The following is a 24,109-nucleotide window of genomic DNA, read 5'->3' as shown; positions in this document are numbered from 1 at the left end:
CAACCTTCAAGCATTTTCCATTGATGCTTACGACTGTATCACGCGAACTGCCAAGCAGCTTCACCGTTTTTGAGGCGCCGGTCGTAACAATCTGCCATTTGTTAAAGTCACTACGATAATGGATTTCTCCATTTAGGGCCCGTATTCTACACTCATCTTTGCTCGTCTTCTGTACTTTCCTAACCGCTTCATGTACCCGCAATGCCACCAGGCAGCATACAGTCTGGCTTTGAGCAATGGAAATAATATTTTGGCTCAACAGCTTTTTCTGGCTGTTCTATGCTTTGTGTAAACCCATTATAAGGCTATTAAAAGAAGTTTTCACCCGATACTTGCAACTTCAGACCACTCTGCAGCTCTGCAGCTCAGCATAACGGGCGACGTGAAAACTCCACTACCGTACTCTGATATGTGGTTCTGAGTAGACATGACGGCTTGCTAAAGCAAGTGTTTGGATCTGAAGATGACCCTGAGTGATCGAAACATGTAATCTAGTTAAAAATGTGCAACTGACGGGACAATAAATGAGAATTATCTTAACATTCAACTAGGCTCAGGAAGCAAATAACAAAACACATGATTTATCCGCTCAGCCGCGACCGGGAGCTCACCGCCAAGGATAATACTAGTGCGATCCTCACCAGAAAGACACTAGACCACCGAACAATCAACGATATACACTGTGCAACACAACTAAAGTATCACTTTTTTGAAGGCCCATAACTGTTTCCCATTGCGACGCATAAGTCTGAAATTTCGCTCAACCTCCCTCTTTAATCTCTGTAGGTCCATCTTTATACAGATGGTTTCGGGACCTCGGCTGTTCAGTATAAAATGTCAAATTAAAACACCTTCAGTTGTGTAAATGTATAGTTGCTATTTTATTTGTGCAATCAGTTTCTGCGCTACATTAAGCCCCCTGACAGAGGTGTAGGATGAATTCCACTTCTGGTCCAGTCATTCAGTGACTGGTATCCGTAGATTTCTCCTTAACACAGGGATCCCTTCGATCATCACTTAGACAAACAGTTAGTGCACTTCTGACATCATTAACCCACCTTCCCTATCACATGAACGCTTAGAGCTGTGACCTTTACCTCTCATGTGGCGACACCTTGCTGTTTGAAGCTTTGCCGAGCCCGAGGGTGACGCCACAGGACATCATTACTAAGGAACCCTGTGGGCATCTTTGAGCGAACTTTCAAACTTATGCGTCGCAGCGGGAGACAATTACGAGGTTTCTAAAAAGCGATTCTTTAATTTTGTAGCGCAGTGTATGTGTCACAAAGCTTAGCGAGAAGGAAATCCGTCGAGTTTCAATATTCGCCTAGTGTAAAGAGGTGCGAGATTACTCTTCAATTGGAGCCAAAATATTTTCTAGTTATTGACTTATTCATACGTGAAAATAGATATAAGTCGAATGGTGCCAAATCTCGTGAATGGGGCAGACGTTCCAACAATCCATTCTGTGATCGTCAAGTTTTCGCACTGACATTGCACTTCAGCTGGCAAGCAAGCTGTCCTGAATTTTTCTTTTACTGCCAGGTCTTTTTTCACATTCTTATTCCATTCAAATGACTTTTGTATCAGTAGTAATTGTTTTACCTTTTGCAAGGTAACAATAACAATCACAAAACACACAGGCTATAATTTTTTCGCCAAATGAAATCAAGTTCACCATTCGTTTGGTAGGGTCACAAGCTTCTTTTGTGCATAGATTGTTGGATCGTTTCTTGTGCGGAGTGAGTACCACATTTTCATGGTCTTCCTCTCGTTGTCGCTACAGGGTTCCCATAAAAGTGCTCCTTTTGCTTATCTGTCCTCCTCCACTCTCTTCATTTGCCCTAACATTCCTAGCTGGCTTTCTTCTATTCTATCCGTAATACTACAATAGGTCTGCGTCCTGGTATGAGAAAATAAGTTACCTCTTTTCTTACCCGGCCAAGTCGGGAAATTCAACATGATCCCAAATAGTTCATTTCTAAAGCTCTAAGTATCTTTGTATTTTTTCTGAGAGTTCCCAGCACTCGCTACCACAACTTGTTATTGGTTCCACAGTGGATTTGTATAATCGCATTTTAACCTGTAAACTAATTTTTGAGGACCAAAGTACAGGATTTAATTTTTGGATAGCCTCCGTTTTTCTGTCTAATCCGTTGTTAGGTATATCTGTCGTGTCTTCCATCACGTGATAGGATATTACACATGCACTTATACTCTTAAACTTTAATTTGATGTCCGCCAATGGCGAAGTCACTTCACACCACCCCACAGCATAGATGGTCCGTCTTCTGAAAACTGATTTTGGAGCAGCACGTTATGTATTCTTCCAACAACTTCCTAAGTATGTAAGATATATCCTCTACATCCTCTGCTGCAACGACCTGATCGTGAGCATATGTGCACACACTGCTTCCCTAATCTGATCTCCATGCCCACACACTTTCTACACCAGACATCCAGTACCTTCTCTCACCTTAAAGAGTGTGGGAGGCAGACAGCATCCTCAATTCAGTCCTTTATGGTGTGTAAGACTAGCAGGATACGGACTGCTGGAGTAGAAAGACAGTCCAAGTCGAGAATAGACCAAAATACAGTTTTTTTCTTTATTTACTGAGGCACATGGGGGAATTTGACATTGGTAGCATGCACGGAACAATTATTCAGCTTATCGTTTTACAGACAAGATCAGCAATCGGAACATTAGAACAAATATTTACGAATAGAATAATTAAAGCAAAAATAGTTAAGCAAAATTTGGTTTTACAGGAATGCTCAGCAATATAAATAGTAAAAAAGTTCACATTCAATGTTTGAACAGAGGTTTAAGTAAAGCAGAATTTAACTTGAAACAGTTCAGCAAACTATAATTTTGTAGACATGCTCAGCAGTCGTAATAGCAAAACAGACTTCAAACTCTTGACTAAACGGATCTTAATTAAAACAAAATTTAACTAAAATTTTCAGTGCAATAAAACTAGGAAAAATTCGGATACTTGAAAATTACTTTCACGTAAATCTATAGCTTTAATCGAAATTTAATGGAAGACAGCTTACTCACCATGCTCTTAACAAAATATGACATGTTTATCACATGCCGTTCACCTTAACTGATCTAGGCACCGGGCTATGCGTGGAGTAATTTCAGCAATGTTACAGAAGTAGGTTGATTCGATCTAAACAGGAATTAATATAGATAATTCTACTAATCAGCAAGTTAGTTGGTAACAATTAATGGAGACTCATACTTAACTATAAGACAACTAAAAAAAACTAAAGGAACATAAAGCTTGATTTAAACTAATGATTACAAAGGGCTCAATTCAGACTAACGCCCTTTCAAAAGGTGTGTTAAAAGGCTTTCGGCAATCAAGGTAAAAATTACTCTCAACCACCTTTAAAAGGTGGATTAAAATAGAAAAAAAAATCTTGAGGCCCCTGTAAAGACCATTTCAAAAGCAACCTCTCAAACGTTAGCAACTCAAGGGAGATTTACACTTTTAAAAGAATGTATACAACTGAAAACAGTGTCGCTGCACAGAGCAGTCTTTAAAGGGAGAAAACAATTTTTCAGACCTTAATCAAAATAGTAAGATTACGGTGACACAATCTGAAATGACGAGCACTTAATCTTATAGATCCACCCTCAGGTCGGAGACAGAAGTTCCAGGACTGCAATACCAACAGCCAATTAGGAACCTGTAAGATTCGTAGATCGTGAGACGCTGGAAGGGGCTAAGAAGGCGGGCACAGCCAAGACATATCAAATAACAACTGCGCTGCCGTGGTTCAGGAACGTACTACACAGCGGGGAGGAGATCTTAAAAACAGTCACTAACGGTGAAAACCGAAGGACAAATTGTAACTTTCAAATAAAGCGGGTCACCAAGTAGGATAGTGGTCTGCAGAGTATCTCGCAAGAGCTCGATGCCCCAAGCATTTCAATGAGCCCACACGCACTGCACCGTCGAAACCCAGTTATGCCACACAACACGCAGCTCCTGTGAAGCGATGCAACTACTGGCCGCTCCGAAGTCACCACTGCCGCCCGGGCACACCTTTGCCTGCGACACTCCACCAAGGCAATCTGCTCCCTCACACACGCGGCCGTTCCATCGGCAGCTCGCGCTGCCCTCTCTGTGTCGCTTGTGAGTCGACTATCCATCAGCTCCATCTGCAGACTCGCCTCTCAGCTCCCCGATGGCTCCCGCTTCAGACTGCGGCCAAACAACAGAGGCCACTGCCGGGATCGTACCTGCGACCTAAGCCCTCTGGCCAACGAGACGGGCGCTACGTACCCAGAACGCATGCATCAACTTCCATCCGTCTTACGGCGCAATTGGAGAACATAACCTGACTGAAGTTAAAGTAAAGTAAATTTAATTAAAGTATTGCTAGCAAATTTAGATTCTGTCTAGAGGTATACAAATATTACACATTTCATGTCTTGCTGTTTATCAGAGTGTTATTTTGTGACGGCGTTATTGTTTCATACTCTGGCATTGGAATAGTGCTGAAGGTCCATTATTATTTGTTCGTTCACGTTATTTCCAATGTATTTAAGATAAGAAATTTTAATGAGCCTCATTTAGAAATTTCTTGAGTTCAGTGCATGGACGTAATTCTGGGGCTACGTAGTTCTTGCTATAATACACTCGCGGAAAAACGTAGCGACATCAAAAAATAATTAATGTAGAGTAATGAAATTTCGGTAATATATTTTTCTAGGTAACATATTTCAGTGAGTAACATTGCAAGATCACAGACTAATGTAAGCTCGAGGAAAGCCACTGCACATATAAAATTCTGATATATTAATAACCGATGTAACCTCTTGGAAGCTGACTATAAGCATGCTAACGTCCATGGATTGTCTTCAGCGGGTGCCGTATGCCATTTGTGGCACGGAGTTGCACGCCTGTTACTCTTGGTCGATCTATAAAGAAACGGTTAATGCTGTTTGTGGATGTCGTTGGGGTTGTCGTCCGATGATGTCCCGCATGTGTTCGACTGGAGACAGATCTGGGATCCAAGGCAACATGTCGACACTGCATAGAGGATGTTGGATTACAAAAGCGGTATGTGGGCGAGCGTTATCCTGTTGGAAAAAAGCTCCTAGAATGCTGTTCATGACTGGCAGCACAACAGATCGAATCACCTGATTGATGTACAAATTAACAGTTAGCGTGGATGGGATAACCACGAGATTGTTTCCTGCTGTCATACGAAATTGCGCCCAGACCATAACTGAAGGTGTAGGTCCGGTGTGTCTAGCAAGCAGACACCCTGGATGCAGGCTCTCAAATGGCGTCCTTCTAACCGACATACGGTGATCACTGGCATTGAGGCAGAACCAGCTTTCATCAGAATATCTCCTTCCTGCCCTCCAATGAGTTCTCACTTGACACCACTGAAGTCGCAAATGGCGGTGGTTTGGGGTCAGTGGAATGCACGCTACAGGGAAACTGTGTCGATTTGTAACAGTTCGTTGTGTCAGTGTGATGCTTGCTGCTGCTCAAAATGCTGTTGCAGTTGCAGTATGATGCCCAGAACCATACCCTCAGCACGACGGTCTTCCCTCTAGGTAGCGCCACATGGCTACCCGGAGCCCGGTCTTCTTGGGACCGTACATTCTCGTGGCCACCGCCACCAGCAGCCACGTACAGTGACTACATTTCTGCCAAGTCTTTCTATAGGATCGCAGAAGGAACATCCAGCTTCTCGTAGCCCTATTACACGACCTTCTTCAAACTCAGTGAAATGTTGATAATGGCTCTTTCTCGCCTTAAAGGCATTCTTGACTAAACATAAACTCACCAAGCCCAATCTCAAAGGTAATCAAAGCTCACGACCGTTACAGCTTGTATTTAAAGAAAACCTCATTTGCTTCCGCATAGTGGCGGTACTAGTACCACTCTTACGCGACTAGCGGGAATGTGAATAGACGTAATGTTTCAGATGTAGAAACACGCCTACCATCTTTCGTTTATGTCAGACAACTCCATCTTGTGATTTCTCCGTACCAGTGTAGAAAGTTTTCACCTGTCTATAATTTCAGTAATGACAATTTATTGTTATTTCAAATTATTACTTTTGATTTTATTAACGAATTATAGTAATTGATAACATTTTTTCACAGTTATTTTGTACCAGGTTGTTGTGTTGCTTATACATGCGTGAGCAATCTCTTGCCGCACATTTGCTTAAAGAAAAACATAAATGTTACTGTTCTTATTATCGATTAGGTGATGAACAGATATTGTCCAATTGGACTGGCGACAACTGATTTTTACATATTATTTCATTTGATTTTTCTGTGGGCCATTCGAAATTTAGTTGTATCCATTTTCTTTTCGTACTTTACTGTGTGTGTGAATGCACTGTTTTACATACGTTCTCAAAATTCAACTATGCAGAAAGTATAGGAAGTTATTTCTAAAAATAGCTACAGTATGTGATCAAAAGTATCCGGACACCTGCCTGAAAATGGCTTACAAGTTCGTGGCGCCCTCCATCAGTAATGCTGGAATTCAGTATGGTGTTGGCACACCCTTAGCCTTGAAGACAGCTTCCACTTTCGCAGGCAAAAGTTCAGTCAGGTGCTGGAAGGTTTCTTGGGGAAAGGCAGCCCACGTGCTGCACTGAGAAGACGTATCGATGTCGGTCGGTGAGGCCTGGCACGAAGTCGGCGTTGCAAAACATCCCAAAGGTGTTCCATAGGATTCAGGTCATGACTCTGTGCAGGTCAGTCTATTACAGGGATGTTATTTTGTGTTACCACTCCGCTACAGGCCGTGCATTATGAACAGGTGCTCGATCGAGTTGAAAGATCCAAATCGCCATCCGCGAATTGCTCTTCAATAGCGGGAAGCAAGAAGGTGCTTAAAACACCAATGTAGGCCTGTGCTGTGATAATGCCACGCAAAACAACAAGAACACGACCACGCCATAACACCACCGCCTCCGAATTTTATTGTTGCCACTACACACGCTGACAGATGACGCACACCGGGCATTCGCCACACCCACATCCTGCCGTCGGATCGCCACATTGTGTACCGTGATTCGCCACTCCACATAACGTTTTTCCATTGTTCAATCGTCCAAGCGAGGCGTCGTTTGGCATTTACCAGCGTAATGTGTGGCTTATGAGCAGCTCCTCGACCGCGAAATCCAAGTTTCCTCACCTCCCGCCTAACTGTCAGAGTACTTGTAGTGGATCCTGATGCAGTTTGGAATTCCTGTATGATGGTCTGGATAGATGTCTGCCTATTACACATTACGACCCTCTTCAACTGTCGGCAGTCTGTCAGTCAACAGACGAGGTCGGCCTGTATGCTTTTGTACTGTACGTGTCCCTTCACATTTCTACTTCAGTACCACATCGGAAACAGGGAGCCAGGGATGTTTAGGGGTGTAGAAATATCGCGTACAGACGTATGACACAAATGACATCCAATCACCTGACCACGCTTGAAGTCCGTGAGTTCCGCGGAGCGCCCCAGTCTGTTCTCTCACGAAGTCTAATGACTACTGATGTTGCTGATATGGGGTACCTGGCAGTAGGTGGCAGCAAAATGCACCTAATATGAAAAACGTATGTTTTTGGGGTGTCCGGATACTTCTGATCGTATAGTGTAGTTGTACGCTTCTCCCCGGTAATTAATTAGCCACTGCGTTAACGGCTGCCCCAAAAATGGTCTTTTTATGATTAGTTTCACATGATCGCAGTCGCGTCCAATAAATTCATATTGACCGATTAGCAATGGGGAGGTTACATCTTCAGTCGGCCTCGCAAGTCAGAGCGTACCGTGTTCCAGTCTTCTCACGTAGGAAAAATCGTTGAACCCCACCGTCCCGCGTGGCAGTCAGATGCACTGACTTCTCGGCTTCGGAGTTAGACGGCATAGAACCGAGGGGCCAGTAATTAACGCATAATCACTATTAATTGTACTGCTCTCAATGCTGTATTAATTCTGGAGTGGAAAACTGAACTGTACTGTCATGCTTCGATAAGTCCAGCAATTTGTAGTAACTAAGTCTGGTGATTTATAAACTTTTAGGGTTTGCTATTTTCTAAAAATAATAGAAATCGATCAACATCGGTACGAAGTCATTCTAAATGATCAAACAAATAATGTAGCCATCTGTACTTCTTAATTTCGCGACACGAAACTCTTTTTTCTCCAGTTTAGCATTTGATATGTTAATAATAATGGTAAACATTTTTTTGGGTCTGCAGGTTGCACAGAAGCCAGACAACTGGGACGACGTTTTCAACGCAACGAAAGAAGGAAGTCCCTGCCCTCAGCTGAATGCAGAGGGGAAGTACATTGGGAACGAAGACTGCCTGTACATCAACATTTTCACACATCTGGTAATAATAAAGTAGTAGCAGGAGAAGTAATAGTGATAGTATCACAAACAACATAAATTTCCCATGCCATTTCTTTGTTTTCATAGCTGACAGAAGCAGAAGATGCTTTTCTACACTAAAAAGAAATGACTATGACACGTTTGGCAGCATGCCGGAATCTTCCTACCACTCATGTTAATCGATCTGGGGAAACCACAGGAAACCTAAACCATGATGCCCGGCCAGGGATAAGGCACGTAATGTGCAAAAAATAGTAAATGGCAAATTCATTGTTAAAGCAGAAGAATGAGTGATGACACTTCGTTAAAATATCCGCTGAGAAATGATATCTAGCGTTAGACTCATCCGCAAAAGACTTCAAGAAAACCTCATCTTGATGATCCTCAAGGGAAAGCCTCACAATGTTCAGTTACGCGTAATCCTCACACTCATTGAATTTTCTATGCTTTTAATAACTGTGTAATGCAAGTACTTGATTTGTAATGCATCTGTGCCGGGGCAGGCTCAGAAGGTATAGAAAGCCATACCTCGCCACACAATGATGGCCCGAACTTGCTGCACTAGCTCCAGCACACCTGCCACAAATGACTGGTCAACTACACTCCTGGAAATTGAAATAAGAACACCGTGAATTCATTGTCCCAGGAAGGGGAAACTTTATTGACACATTCCTGGGGTCAGATACATCACATGATCACACTGACAGAACCACAGGCACATAGACACAGGCAACAGAGCATGCACAATGTCGGCACTAGTACAGTGTATATCCACCTTTCGCAGCAATGCAGGCTGCTATTCTCCCATGGAGACGACCGTAGAGATGCTGGATGTAGTCCTGTGGAACGGCTTGCCATGCCATTTCCACCTGGCGCCTCAGTTGGACCAGCGTTCGTGCTGGACGTGCAGACCGCGTGAGACGACGCTTCATCCAGTCCTAAACATGCTCAATGGGGGACAGATCCGGAGATATTGCTGGCCAGGGTAGTTGACTTACACCTTCTAGAGCACGTTGGGTGGCACGGGATACATGCGGACGTGCATTGTCCTGTTGGAACAGCAAGTTCTCTTGCCGGTCTAGGAATGGTAGAACGATGGGTTCGATGACGGTTTGGATGTACCGTGCACTATTCAGTGTCCCCTCGACGATCACCAGTGGTGTACGGCCAGTGTAGGAGATCGCTTCCCACACCATGATGTCGGGTGTTGGCCCTGTGTGTCTCGGTCGTATGCAGTCCTGATTGTGGCGCTCACCTGCACGGCGCCAAACACGCATACGACCATCATTGGCACCAAGGCAGAAGCGACTCCCATCGCTGAAGACGACACGTCTCCATTCGTCCCTCCATTCACGCCAGTCGCGACACCACTGGAGGCGGGCTGCACGATGTTGGGGCGTGAGCGGAAGACGGCCTAACGGTGTGCGGGACCGTAGCCCAGACGGTTGCGAATGGTCCTCGCCGATGCCCCAGGAGCAACAGTGTCCCTAATTTGCTGGGAAGTGGCGGTGCGGTCCCCTACGGCACTGCGTAGGATCCTACGGTCTTGGCGTGCATCCGTGCGTCGCTGCAGTCCGGTCCCAGGTCGACGGGCACGTGCACCTTCCGCCGACCACTGGCGACAACATCGATGTACTGTGGAGACCTCACGCCCCACGTGTTGAGCAATTCGGCGGTACGTCCACCCGGCCTCCCGCATGCCCACTATACGCCCTTGCTCAAAGTCCGTCAACTGCACATACGGTTCACGTCCACGCTGTCGCGGCATGCTACCAGTGTTAAAGACTGCGATGGAGCTCCGTATGCCACGGCAAACTGGCTGACACTGACGGCGGCGGTGCACAAACGCTGCGCAGCTAGCGCCATTCGACGGCCAACACCGCGGTTCCTGGTGTGTCCGCTGTGCCGTGCGTGTGATCATTGCTTGTACAGCCCTCTCGCAGTGTCCGGAGCAAGTATGGTGGGTCTGACACACCGGTGTCATTGTGTTCTTTTTTCCATTTCCAGGAGTGTATCTCCACTGGAGACAAGAAACCTTATAAAAGGTACTCTGAGCCATCTGCCCTCAACTAAGAGCGTCGGCTGCAAATCTTAAGACCTGAAGGTAAGTGAAAGTATGTTGATCTTGCCTGCCCGGTTGGCCGTGCGGTCTAACACACGGCTTGCCGGGCGGGAAGGAGCGCATGGTCCCCGGCACGAATCCGCCCGGCGGATTTGTGTCGAGGTCCGGTGAACCGTCCAGTCTGTGAATGGTTTTTAGGCGGTTTTCCATCTGCCTCGGCGAATGCGGGCTGGTTCCCCTTATTCCACCTCAGTTACACTATGTCGGCGATTGCTGCGCAAACAAGTTCTCCACGTATGCATACACCACCATTACTCTACCACGCAAACATAGGGATTACACTCGTCTGGTGTGAGACGTTCCTTAGGGGGTCCACCGGGGGCCGAACCACACAATAACCCTGGGTTCGGTGTGGGGTGGCGGAGGGGTGAAGTGGACTGCGGTAGTCGTCGTGGGGTTGTGGACCACTGCGGCTGCGGCGGTGACGGAGCCTCTCCGTCGTTTCTAGGTACCCGGTTAACCTACAATAAAATACAATGTTGATCTTGGAGGAAAACACTGGAGAAACAGATTTTTATTGTAAGCCACTCGGAACACTGTGCGAGAAGGAACGTAGAGTGGGTAGTTGTATGTCACGTAACGTGCAGGATATATTTAACAAATAATTCGAATGGTGCTCTGGAAACACAAGATGGCCAGTCAAGTAGTCACACCCCATCCAGGTTTCACCAAAACTGTGAGAGAAGACAGGAGAACACACACACACACACACACACACACACACACACACACACACACAGAGAGAGAGAGAGAGAGAGAGAGAGAGAGAGAGAGAGAGATAGACAAAAGCTTGGGTGTACGAACAGGAATGATGGTGTGGTCAAAACAGGTCGTCAGAAAATAATCTATATAGCAAGCTTGCGTCATATGAGTTGACGTTCAACTGTACCTAGTTGTTTGTTTACAGAGGTTTGTGGTTCAACAAATGCCGCGATGTAGCCTTAAAAAACTACGTTAACTTTTATAAGGATTTTTTTCACATACTATCGTCTTACAGAACGTAACTATTTCTTCGATTCTCTGGTAACTCGTTATTCTTGTGATTATATGTCCGAAAATAATTGAAATAAAAAATTTCTAGTCAGCATTGCAAACTCATCCTCTGATAAACTTTCAGATTCAGTAGGAAATAACGTACGTCCACACAAGAGGTTGATGTAAAGTGCGAAATGAAACGATGATCGTTTTATTATGCTGTTTTCAAATCATTCAAAATGAGAGACTTATGTATTTTTAGCATTTTTGGATGGATAAATAAGTTCATCTGTGGTTGTATCCATTTCATTTTTATGTCATAAATATCTGCACCCCGCGGTATTACCCACGGTTAAACAGTAATTTATAAAGAAAGGTTAATGCTGAAACTCAGTATCCACGGATATGTGCCATGACGAAAGTTATCTCTGGGACGTTTTGAGGCGGAGCCAGTTGCGGCCCAGCAAACCGCTCGACATCGGGAAAGAAAGACGATGGGAGAAACTGACAGAATACACATCGCTTACAAGTCACCCGTTCTCTTAAGGAGAAAATTTTTACACGGTCAAGTAGCGAATTACAAAACGTGCCAGGAAAGAGAGTAAATAATTCCACAACTATTTGCGACATGCCAAGCACGGGAAAGATTATAATTGCCTTGGTGTGTTTGGAGAGCCAGATAGTCACTGTAATACGTCTCTGTAAACAACGTTCCGAGACTTCTTGTTCTCTACTCTCGATGCATGCGCGCAGCCAGCCTAGAACTGCCCGTGAAAGAAACATGCCCAGATGAATACCTGTCGCTTCTAGCATTTCTCCTTGACTCTTATTTATAGTGATAGAAAAGGCCATTTTCAAAGGGAACTGTAAGCGTTTGGACTGGAAAGGCAAGGTTGTTAGAATGATAGGAATTCGTGGTATGAATGCTGCCTCGCCTTTGGCTCCGCCGGTGATGATGGGGCCTGCACGATATGCCTTCTCAGCTCCGTGATGCGTAATCTGGTACCATTGGTGCATCCAGGTTACACATCAGTATGAAAGGCACACCACCTTCAGGTCCAACTTGTGGACGGCATGTGTTTAGAAACTCTACAGCATATGTTTTAGCGTCGTCTTTTTTCGTCATCGTATCGGCAGACATATAGGTGGCCATCTCACCAGGTACTCGATCAATTATTCTTTTACTGGTGTTTCTCACCGAATCATTCTTGGCCGTCAATAGTGCTCTTTTACATAACCATTTGTCGTTGCTCATGTTTTGCTGTAACCTCGGAAAAAGTTCATTAATTATCTTCCGAGCTTACAATGTTGCAGAAGTGGGTACCAAATTTATTAACCTTTCCGCATCCATTGCTATGCGGCACTTGTCGATCTCGAGGACGTATTGAGCGAAGAGCCCAGACTCTTGGTCATTGTAGAACTGGACTGTCATTTTAATTGTCAAACGTTTACCCAAATGGCGAAGACTTGAGGCACGCGATGATCTAGACTGCCAGAGTGCCACGCTCGATGACCGGCAACATCTGTCGGAAATCGCCTTCGAGCAAGACAACCACTCCACTCATCAACACTCGGATACCGCGGATGTTACATCGAGTATTCGTCACCCACGATCAATTTGCATTGCTGCATCGTAGCAGTGCAATCAGTGCGCTTGCTTACATTGTAGATGACCGTTTCCTCACTCGCAAGGTTCAGAGGAAGTTTAAACGCCGAATGGATAGTTCTTTCTCCGCTGAGCAAGGTCGCTGCTGTTCCAGAGTACGTAACGGCCAGCGCGACATTCCTGTCCTTGCGCAATTGCGCCAGTAGCAAATTCAAAGGGAATGTCTTGCCGGTAGCCCCATATGTGCAAGGAATAAGGACCCCCTTTTTCGTTCTCCACGCGACTCAAAATTTTATTAAAAATGCGCCTTTACTCTGGTAAAAGCTGGAGCTCAGTTTGGGCAACCTGAGCCCCCAAGGCTGCGGTGTCGTAACTGAGCTCCTAGAACAAATCAGTGGGCTACTGTCCCGCTAGTTGTGGCGTGGGTGTGCCGAAAAAAGACGGCCGTTTTCCCACCACTGAGCAGCCTTTCTCCTCAGTAAGCGTTAGCGCTTCGTTGAAATATATATCGTCGCTGGTCTGCACTGTTTTGTGGTACCGGTGTGCGATCTCTTTGGATAATGCAGTTTTATATTTGTTCCGAAGCGTCATGGATTCGAAAGTCCGCAGGTGCTCAACGTGACAGCTGAGAGCCCTCTCAACTCGACCGATAACCAGCGCAATACGGCACCCGACATCGAAGCGTCCCAGTGGCCGTCATTTTTTAAAAGTCCCATCGCCTCACACACTTCCTGGAATGGGGCTTTTTACTGTCCATCTACTGTTTTGAGCGTCTGAAAACTGATGGGGGCCCCGGACACGGGTCAGCAGCAGTCGCACACAATAACACTCAAAGTGTGTTACATCCGCGGTGCAAATTCACCCCAAGGCCATCTCATGCCTTCACACAGTGCCAACCTTTGGCAGGAGTGTCCTACACATGACGCTTCCATTCTTTCCGTGACGCGTTCCATGTGGAATATTTTGCCACTTCTGCGTACACGAATTTCGAGTAAAATCGTCCATCTGGCATAGACGGAAAAATCCGGTGAGGGTGGCAGTGGGCAGAGTCGTTACTCGCTTACGCAAGTTGGCCTCCGTGAAGTACATGTGCCCGCAATCGGGAAGTCCCACCGCAAGATGTGTCACTGTCGGGTGCCTCTCTTTAAGCCGCAAACCCTGCATCCGCCATACCACTTCGTTGCTGCTCATATACCGATCCGCCCTAAATGTCTGCACTTCATCTTTTAGGTCAATATTAGCGTAGCCCTGCCGTTGCACAATAAATATCGCCCACTCACTGCCTTTGTTTATGTAGTTGCAAATATATTTAACTGTCTGAAACGAGTTGCAAAACTCCACATTAATGAGGCCGTTAGCTGTGAGTACAGGATCACCCCGCAGTCGATCACCACGACGCCCTGCGCGGCGCCTCTCGCTTTGTGACCGTACGTTCCCGGTCATCAGGCACTCTGCTTCTGAACAACCTTTTGGATCTCTTTTAACAGTGCCCAATGCTACTTTTTGGCGCATTTCCCGTCCTCCCTCACGGGGATGTCGGAGTCAGCACTCCTCAAGGACAGTGCATTAGGATGTTAGTGGCTGTGTCATATAGCTATAGATAGCGAATCACTCAAATCTAACCAGAAAAGCCACGTCATTGTCCGAAAAGCAAACCTTCTATATGCTACAAACAATAGAAATCCTCAAAGAAACTACAAATCATTGAAATCCAAAGAGAAAAACAAAGTCAGTGTTAACGAATCACGATAATATCACAATACAACACACTCCCAAAATCTAAGTTCTTAACACTAATTCTTCTGAACAATCGATACCTTAGAAGCAAACGATATCTACAAAAAAATTACAGATCGAAACGGGAAAGTCAAGTCATTTTCTCAGAATCCCGATGATAGCATAATCCAATATACTTCCCAACATTATAAGTGCTGCGAATTGTTTTCATGTACTTAAGTTATGTTGCTATTGAGTTTACAATGACTTTATCCTACAAGAATATTTATGCAATGCTAGATTCATGTAAGTACTTATTTGATTTGTCAAAACAATTAAAAATAAGTCCTACGCTAAACTTAATGCATTCATTTGATAATTAACTTTCATGGATAAGTTTCTAGTCACGTTATCCATCCTACGGGAACACTAGTTATATTGACCATCCCATGGGGGCAGCGAGTTTTTCCTGAATAAATGTAGCCTGTGTGTTAATTCAGTTTATTGGCTATCTCTAATCCAAAGTTCATTCAAATATGTCCAGCCCCTTCAGCGTGTAGAAGTAACACACATAATAACTCGTCGAAGAGGGAAAATTACAATTTTTTTGTTCGGCGCAGCAGAAATTTCATAATACACTCCTGGAAATGGAAAAAAGAACACATTGACACCGGTGTGTCAGACCCACCATACTTGCTCCGGACACTGCGAGAGGGCTGTACAAGCAATGATCACACGCACGGCACAGCGGACACACCAGGAACCGCGGTGTTGGCCGTCGAATGGCGCTAGCTGCGCAGCATTTGTGCACCGCCGCCGTCAGTGTCAGCCAGTTTGCCGTGGCATACGGAGCTCCATCGCAGTCTTTAATACTGGTAGCATGCCGCGACAGCGTGGACGTGAACCGTATGTGCAGTTGACGGACTTTGAGCGAGGGCGTATAGTGGGCATGCGGGAGGCCGGGTGGACATACCGCCGAATTGCTCAACACGTGGGGCGTGAGGTCTCCACAGTACATCGATGTTGTCGCCAGTGGTCGGCGGAAGGTGCACGTGCCCGTCGACCTGGGACCGGACCGCAGCGACGCACGGATGCACGCCAAGACCGTAGGATCCTACGCAGTGCCGTAGGGGACCGCACCGCCACTTCCCAGCAAATTAGGGACACTGTTGCTCCTGGGGTATCGGCGAGGACCATTCGCAACCGTCTCCATGAAGCTGGGCTACGGTCCCGCACACCGTTAGGCCGTCTTCCGCTCACGCCCCAACATCGTGCAGCCCGCCTCCAGTGGTGTCGCGACTGGCGTGAATGGAGGGACGAATGGAGACGTGTCGTCTTCAGCGATGAGAGTCGCTTCTGCCTTGGTGCCAATGATGGTCGTATGCGTGTTTGGCGCCGTGCAGGTGAGCGCCACAATCAGGACTGCATACGACCGAGGCACACAGGGCCAACACCCGGCATCATGGTGTGGGGAGCGATCTCCTACACTGGCCGTACACCACTGGTGATCGTCGAGGGGACACTGAATAGTGCACGGTACATCCAAACCGTCATCGAACCCATCGTTCTACCATTCCCACACCGGCAAGGGAACTTGCTGTTCCAACAGGACAATGCACGTCCGCATGTATCCCGTGCCACCCAACGTGCTCTAGAAGGTGTAAGTCAACTACCCTGGCCAGCAAGATCTCCGGATCTGTCCCCCATTGAGCATGTTTGGGACTGGATGAAGCGTCGTCTCACGCGGTCTGCATGTCCAGCACGAACGCTGGTCCAACTGAGGCGCCAGGTGGAAATGGCATGGCAAGCCGTTCCACAGGACTACATCCAGCATCTCTACGATCGTCTCCATGGGAGAATAGCAGCCTGCATTGCTGCGAAAGGTGGATATACACTGTACTAGTGTCGACATTGTGCATGCTTTGTTGCCTGTGTCTATGTGCCTGTGGTTCTGTCAGTGTGATCATGTGATGTATCTGACCCCAGGAATGTGTCAATAAAGTTTCCCCTTCCTGGGACAATGAATTCACGGTGTTCTTATTTCAATTTCCAGGAGTGTATTTGTACGTGAAACAACGTCACCTGTCCTTATGTGTGTGCCTATTACCAGCCGATATGCTCATATATCATAATCAAGTCCAGTCTGACTAAAAGCCTACCACGTTCTGCATGTAAAGCCACTACGTCGTTCTGTCGTTCAGAATTTAATTGACACTGTTGTGGGTCTTCAAATGTCTCAGAAGATACACAATAAACGTGACGCTCAAGGCTAAAATGCAACGGGCTCTTATGGAAGTATGGATTAAACACTTTGAGGATTGTATATGCGTTGTATTCATTACATTGAATCATATTATGTAGAACATATTATTATTTATTATTTTGAGCTTTTCCTCATTACAGAGGCTTATCTCCAACATAATAATTTACTTGGAAATTACAATACAAACAATAAACGTTCTTAAACTATAATCTCAAAATATTTCTCCAGGTGTTTCGATCTTGTGTGTCCTCTTTCTCTGCGCCCATTCTCCTCATTATGCGCTGTACATTTTGGAGCCAGGTTGTCATAGGTCGTCCTCTTCTTCTTCCCCCCTCCGGTTCCCACTCCAGTATCAATTTTGGTATTCTGGTTTTCTCCATGCCCGTACCACTGTAATTTCTTCCTATCCATTACGTCATATATTCATTCTTTTATTTCCATTCACCTTATTTCTTCGGTGTTCCTTATCTTTTCTTTCCTGGAGATTCTTGCCGATCTTCTCCAAAAGTCCATGTCTAGAGCTTGTAATTTTTTGATGTGCTTCATGTTAATTGTCCAGGTCTCCGTTCCATACAGAACCACACTCTCTAATCTGCATTTGTATATTAATTTTTTAGTTCTGCTCATTACATTCCTGCTCCATAAGACTGAGTTAAGCATCCCAATGACCCTCCGTCCGCTACTAATTCTTTTATTGATTTCTGACTCTGATTTTCCCTCGATTTCTAAAATGAATCCCAAATAACAGAAAGTGTTTATCTTTTTGATTTTCTTTCCTTCAATGTATAGCTCATCTGAATCATTAGTCAAGTATTCTGTTTTTTGGTAATTAATCTTCAAACCCCAAGTTTTGTATGCTACTGCTTGTAGATTGCACATATAGTTAGCATCCTCCCCATCTTGTGCTACGACTACTTGATCATCAGCAAATAATAAATGATGTAGGTAAACTCCATCTCTTATTTCTAATCCCATACTATTACATTTACGAGACCATGTTCTAAGGCTAATATCTATATAGATTTTAAATAATGATGGTGACATGGGACAGCCTTGTAAAAGGCCTTTGCTTGTTCTAAATTTCTGTGAAAGTTTATTACCAACTTTCACTTGGCAAATGTTATCTTTATACATCTGTTGTATTATTTTAATCAAGGAAGGGTTTATGTTTGCCGTATGTAGTGCTCTCCAAAGTAATTTTCTTGGAAAAGTATCATACGCTTTTTCTAGATCTATGAAAATTAATCCTATATTTTTTGATTTTTCCCTATGTTTCTCCAAAGTCTGTCGTAATGTGAAAATATGGTCTACACATGATCTCCCAGCCGTGAATCCACATTGTTCTTCTTGGGTTCAAAAATTTTTTTCCAGTTTGTTTTTAATTACTTTCGCAAAAATTCTCATTAATGTTTTTGTAACACAAATTCCTCGATAGTTTGAACAAATTTTGCGATCCCCTTTCTTAAATATTGTATTAATGTAACATAGCTTCATCTCGTTGGGTATTGAATCTCCATGTATCATTTTGTTGAAGAGCTGTGCTATCAGTTTCACAATTTTGTCACCACCATATTTCAGACACTCCAGATTGATATTGCCTGCTCCCGGTGATTTACCATTCTTTCCTGTTCTCAACGCCTGAAGTACTTCACTTTCTAAAATCAGGATCTCATCATCTTCATGTCCTTTATCTTCCCCTGTTCCTTCTTCTAGATATTCTTCTCTGTCCTCATTTAATAATTTTTGGAAATACTCTTCCCATTCCTTTTGTGTTATCAGTTGGAGATTAGTTTTGCTTTTTGTATCCTGTCGAAGCCCTTTCAATACTGACCATGCTTCTTTTGCTCTCCCAAATCCTAATTTGCTATTCACCTTGGCACATGTTCTTTCCCATGCTTCATTTTTTGCCATCCTTATTTTTTTCATCACTTCATTCTTCTTTTCCTTGTATATTGATCTTGTTTCTTCTAATTTATCATTCAACCACTGAAGGAACGCATTTCGTTTTTCTCTAACGAGGAACTCTAGTTCCTCGGACCACCACTCTGCTGCACGGTTGTGGTTGCTATCTTTTTTACCCAACACCTCCGTTGCTATGATTTTCACATTAGTTTTTATATAGTCATATATCTCCTCTGTACTTCCTTCAAATGATTCAACCAGTTTCCTTTCCATCCTGGCCGCAAAGAGTGTTTTGATACTTTCGTCTTGTAGGCTGTCAATATTAAAAGGTAAATTTTCATCTTTCTCAGTTTGGTTAGTTTTATTTATGTTACTTGTATCACTCCTTGCATTCTTCCATGGCCAGAAAGACTTCATTTTAACTAGATAGTGGTCTGATCCACACTGGGCTCCTCTATAACATCTGACGTCTACTGCTTTGAAACTATTTGTTTGCCTAGTGATAATATAATCCATTATAGAACAAAGTTCTTTGGTGTTCTGTTGCCAAGTATATTTATGAATGTCCTTATGTTTGAAAAATGTGTTGGTAATTTTTAGATCAAATTGTTCACAAATTGCAATCAATCGTTCCCCATTGTCATTATATTCGTCCTCTCCATGTTTTCCTACTATTCTACAAGATTCTCTAATTCCTACCCTTCCATTCAGATTTCCCATGATAATCAGTTCCTTTCTTCTTGGGATTTTTTCAATAGTCTCCCTGAGGGTGTCCCAAAATGTATCTTTCTCCTTATCTTTTGTGTCGTTCGTGGGTGCATTACGCCAATAATCACAACTTCCCTAGCAAATAGTGTCATTTCAACAGTTATAATACGTTGATTGATGAATGTCCAATTTGCGATTCTTTCTTTCCATGATTTCTTTATCATAATGGAGACTCCTGCTTTGGCTCTTACTGCTTTTGATACCCCACTCGAGATATGTACATAATTATCCAGTTCTTCTTCTCCTTGGCCTTTCTTCTTTGTTTCAGAGAGTACGACAACATCCATGTTGAACATGTCAAGTTCTGCAGGTAGTAAATTTATTTTAGTGGAAATACCTTGCACATTCCAGCATCCAAACATAATTTTCCGTTTCTCATCGCCAGTTCGTCGTCCAAAGTTCCAATTTTTCCGAGGCATATTATTAGGTTTTTTAGCATTTTTATGTTTTTAGGAGTGAGGAGTGAGGAGCTGGCCCACTGCACAACCCCCAACCCGGAGGACCAGGTAATTTTTACTCAAGGTTTTCTTCCTTTAGCCTTTGATAAGCCAATATCATACTACAAGGCAGCAGTTGCTAGTTTTGGTCCACCCCGGGTATTTTATTTCCCCGGTACCCACCATATCTGGTGAGCATTCCCCTATCCGCCACCTGGGGAGGCGCCCGATGGGAGACCAGCAAACTCCACACGGGAGAACATATTAAAAAAAAAGTCAAGGAGTAAATAGCTTTTTATAAGAGTGATTATTGTTCCTCGTATCACGTTATAGTCTTCAGATCAATAAATATCTTGTACTACACGGTTTTAAAAGTAGCTTATGTGTGAAACCAAGGTATAAGCCAACTCTATTCCAAATTTCTTTCAAATCCGGCCACCTGTTTCAGCGTGAAGGAGTAACAAACATACTCACACACGAAGTTTCGCATTTGTAAGGTACAATAGTAGAAATCAGTAGAAAGGCATGGATAGTTGCAAGAGAATTAACATTGTCGGTTGGAATAGTTGTGCACAATGAATATGCATGCAATAGTATGAAATCCAATATACTGACAAATTCAATCGAATGGTACCGCATTTGATGTCAGTAGCACAATATACTCGTATAACAAGACATCAAAGATTCAGGTGGTAGAGGTTGGAACTCGGTATAGAGATGGACGACCCTGCGTGGCGTTAATGTGTGTCTCTACTGCAGATGTGAAACAGACACCGTTACTGTTAGTGACATACATCACGATTGTGACAATGCCATGCGATAGACTGTTATCATATCATCAAAAAGCAGAAATCGGTACGTACAACGAAATGGAACTCTCTCTATAAGATGAGCTGTTCAAGTAGTGTGATTGATAATTTCGTTAGACTGGGAGCATGATGTTAACAGAACGGAAAATATGGGCGAAATATAAAATTATCTGAGGTATTCAAAGGGTTGCTTTCGAGCAAATTAAGGGCCACAAACCGTTATTCTTCTCAACTTGTTGCTGACATACAGATGCCAGTAACTACCAGACGTGCACGACAGATTTTGCCACATGACAGACATCTTGCATTTAAGAAAAGACTGCAAAAATTCGCATTAACACCCAAATTTGAACAGGCTAGATTGGAGTTTGCTGAAAAACGTGTCATGGATTTCACAATAGGATAAAGTGATCTTCTGTGATGAGAAGACGTTTAATTTAAATGGGTAGAATGGATTTCAGTATTATTGACGTGATCTGAGAACAGAGCAGCAGGTAAGAATGAGGAGAAATTTTGGGGGCGGAAGTGCCATTTGGGCAGTCTTCTGGTGTGCTAAACGTAAATCACCCATTGCTTTGATGAACACTAGAATGAACACTGAGATGCTAGAAACAGAATTGAATAGAATATATAAAGACCTAGGGGACGAAATTGTAATGTTTCAACAAGGTAATGCATCTATCTATGTTTCTGTTAGAGCTAAATAGCCGTTTGAAGAAAAACATTGATTTCATGCCCTGGTTTGCACGTAGGCCGGATCAGGACACCGTGGGAAACCTTTGTGGAATAAGTGTAAGGCGAGTTTATCGAATGTGACGCCGCATGTGAGCTGAAAAGACCAGTATGAGAAGAGTAGACGACAATTTCACTGCAAGAACAACCAACGCTAACATAACCAATGCCGAAGAGAATTTTCGAGACAATTGCGAAGAACATAAGTTGGACTAAGTACTTACTAACAATGTAATAACATAACAGGAGAGTAAGTATCTTTATATCAGTTTCCACCCGGAAAAAGCAAACACCTCCTTTTGTTACTCGTTATTAGAAAGAATCTTTGTAATTACGTCATGATAGTTTATGCGTTACATGTATCTACTACTTTTATGGTAAATTCGATACACGTATGTTTCAGACATTTTACTCTTACTTTCGTGGAATCCCGCCTCAATACTGATTTCCAATACTGTATATGCAGTTTAATCTGTGGATAGACACGAAAGTACTATCTCGCCACTTGAATCACAGTTACACATACGAACTGCGCTAACTGTTTCAGGTTCCTGATGATGGCAACGTAAACGACATTATCAGGGTGATGAGGGACGTCATTGTGGTAATTCACGACGGCGGCTTCACGACGGGCAGCGGCAGCTTGTCCAGGTTCTCTCCAGAACACCTCATGGACCACAACGTCGTTCTCGTCACCTTCAACTATCGGCTCGGCCCGCTGGGTGAGACTCTTTCTCAGTGTCTGTCAACAACGGTTATGCATTAGGGCTTTTTCCATTACCACAGACGAAATTAAGTTCGGCGGAATTGAAGTGGGTGATTTAGATGTGGCTGTCATCGTATCTGTCTCTAGCAGACCCGCGGGTAGCCCTGAAAGACATTATCTACATGTCACCTCCCCTTATTATTCTAAGTAATGAGGTATTTGAAACATAAAATCAATTTTTTACACGAGTAAATCCCCCCATGAACCATGGACCTTGCCGTTGGTGGGGAGGCTTGCGTGCCTCAACGATACAGATAGCCGTACCGTAGGTGCAACCACAACGGAGGGGTATCTGTTGAGAGGACAGACAAACGTGTGGTTCCTGAAGAGGGGCAGCAACCTTTTCAGGAGTTGCAGGGGCAACAGTCTAGATGATTGACTGATCTGGCCCTGTAACACTAACCAAAACGGCCTTGCTGTGCTGGTACTGCGAATGGCTGAAAGCAAGGGGAAACTACAGCCGTAATTTTTCTCGAGGGCATGCAGCTTTACTATATGATTAAATGATGATGGCGTCCTCTCGGGTAAAATATTCCGGAGGTAAAATAGTCCCCCATTCGGATCTCCGGGAGGGGACTACTCAAGAGGACATCGTTATCAGGAGAAAGAAAACTGGCGTTCTACGGATCGGAGCGTGGAATGTCAGATCCCTTAATCGGGCAGGTAGGTTAGAAAATTTAAAAAGGGAAATGGATAGGTTAAAGTTAGATATAGTGGGAATTAGTGAAGTTCGGTGGCAGGAGGAACAAGACTTTTGGTCAGGTGAATACGGGGTTATAAATACAAAATCAAATAGGGGTAATGCAGGAGTAGGTTTAATAACGAATAAAAAAAATAGGAGTGCGGGTAACCTACTGCAAACAGCATAGTGAACGCAATATTGTGGCCAAGATAGACACGAATCCCACGCCTACTACAGTAGTACAAGTTTATATGCCAACTAGCTCTGCAGATGATGAAGAAATTGATGAAATGTATGATGAGATAAAAGAAATTATTCAGGTAGTGACGAAAATTTAATAGTCATGGGTGACTGGAATTCGACAGTAGGAAAAGGAAGAGAAGGAAACGTAGTAGGTGAATATGGATTGGGGCTAAGAAATGAAAGAGGAAGCCACCTGGTAGAATTTTAAACAGAGCATAACTTAATCATAGCTAACACTTGGTTCAAGAATCATGAAAGAAGGTTGTATACAGGGAAGAACCCTGGAGATACTAGAAGGTTTCAGATGGATTATATAATGGTATGACAGAGATTTAGCAACCATGTTTTAAATTGTAGGACATATCCAGGGGCAGATGTGGACTCTGACCACAATCTATTGGTTATGAACTGTAGATTAAAACTGAAGAAACTGCAAAAAGGTGGGAATTTAAGGAGATGGGACCTGGATAAACTGAAAGATCCAGAGGTTGTACAGAGTTTCAGGGAGAGCATAAGGGAACAATTAACAGGAATGGGGGAAAGAAATACAGTAGAAGAAGAATGGGTAGCTTTGAGGAATGAAATAGTGAAGGCAGCAGAGGATCAAGTAGGTAAAAAGACGAGGGCTAGTAGAAATCCTTGGGTAACAGAAGAGATACTGAATTTAATTGATGAAAGGAGAAAATATAAAAACGCAGTAGATGAAACAGGC

At 43.9% G+C, this 24,109-nt stretch overlaps 1 protein-coding gene across 1 annotated transcript in view; it reads left to right on the top strand.

Annotated features, from left to right (window-relative positions):
* Positions 1–24,109, top strand: part of LOC124795933 (venom carboxylesterase-6-like) — a 115,789-nt gene that overhangs the window by 11,678 nt on the left and 80,002 nt on the right. Inside the window, exons 2-3 of the mRNA XM_047260013.1 lie at positions 8,243–8,377; positions 22,254–22,428. Coding sequence (XP_047115969.1) covers positions 8,243–8,377; positions 22,254–22,428 — 310 coding nt within the window. The remainder of the gene's footprint in view (positions 1–8,242; positions 8,378–22,253; positions 22,429–24,109) is intronic.

This window comes from Schistocerca piceifrons, chromosome 4 (genome assembly GCF_021461385.2).
Source record: "Schistocerca piceifrons isolate TAMUIC-IGC-003096 chromosome 4, iqSchPice1.1, whole genome shotgun sequence".
Classification (NCBI taxonomy): domain Eukaryota; kingdom Metazoa; phylum Arthropoda; class Insecta; order Orthoptera; family Acrididae; genus Schistocerca; species Schistocerca piceifrons.
This window is presented reverse-complemented; position numbering and strand designations above follow the sequence as displayed.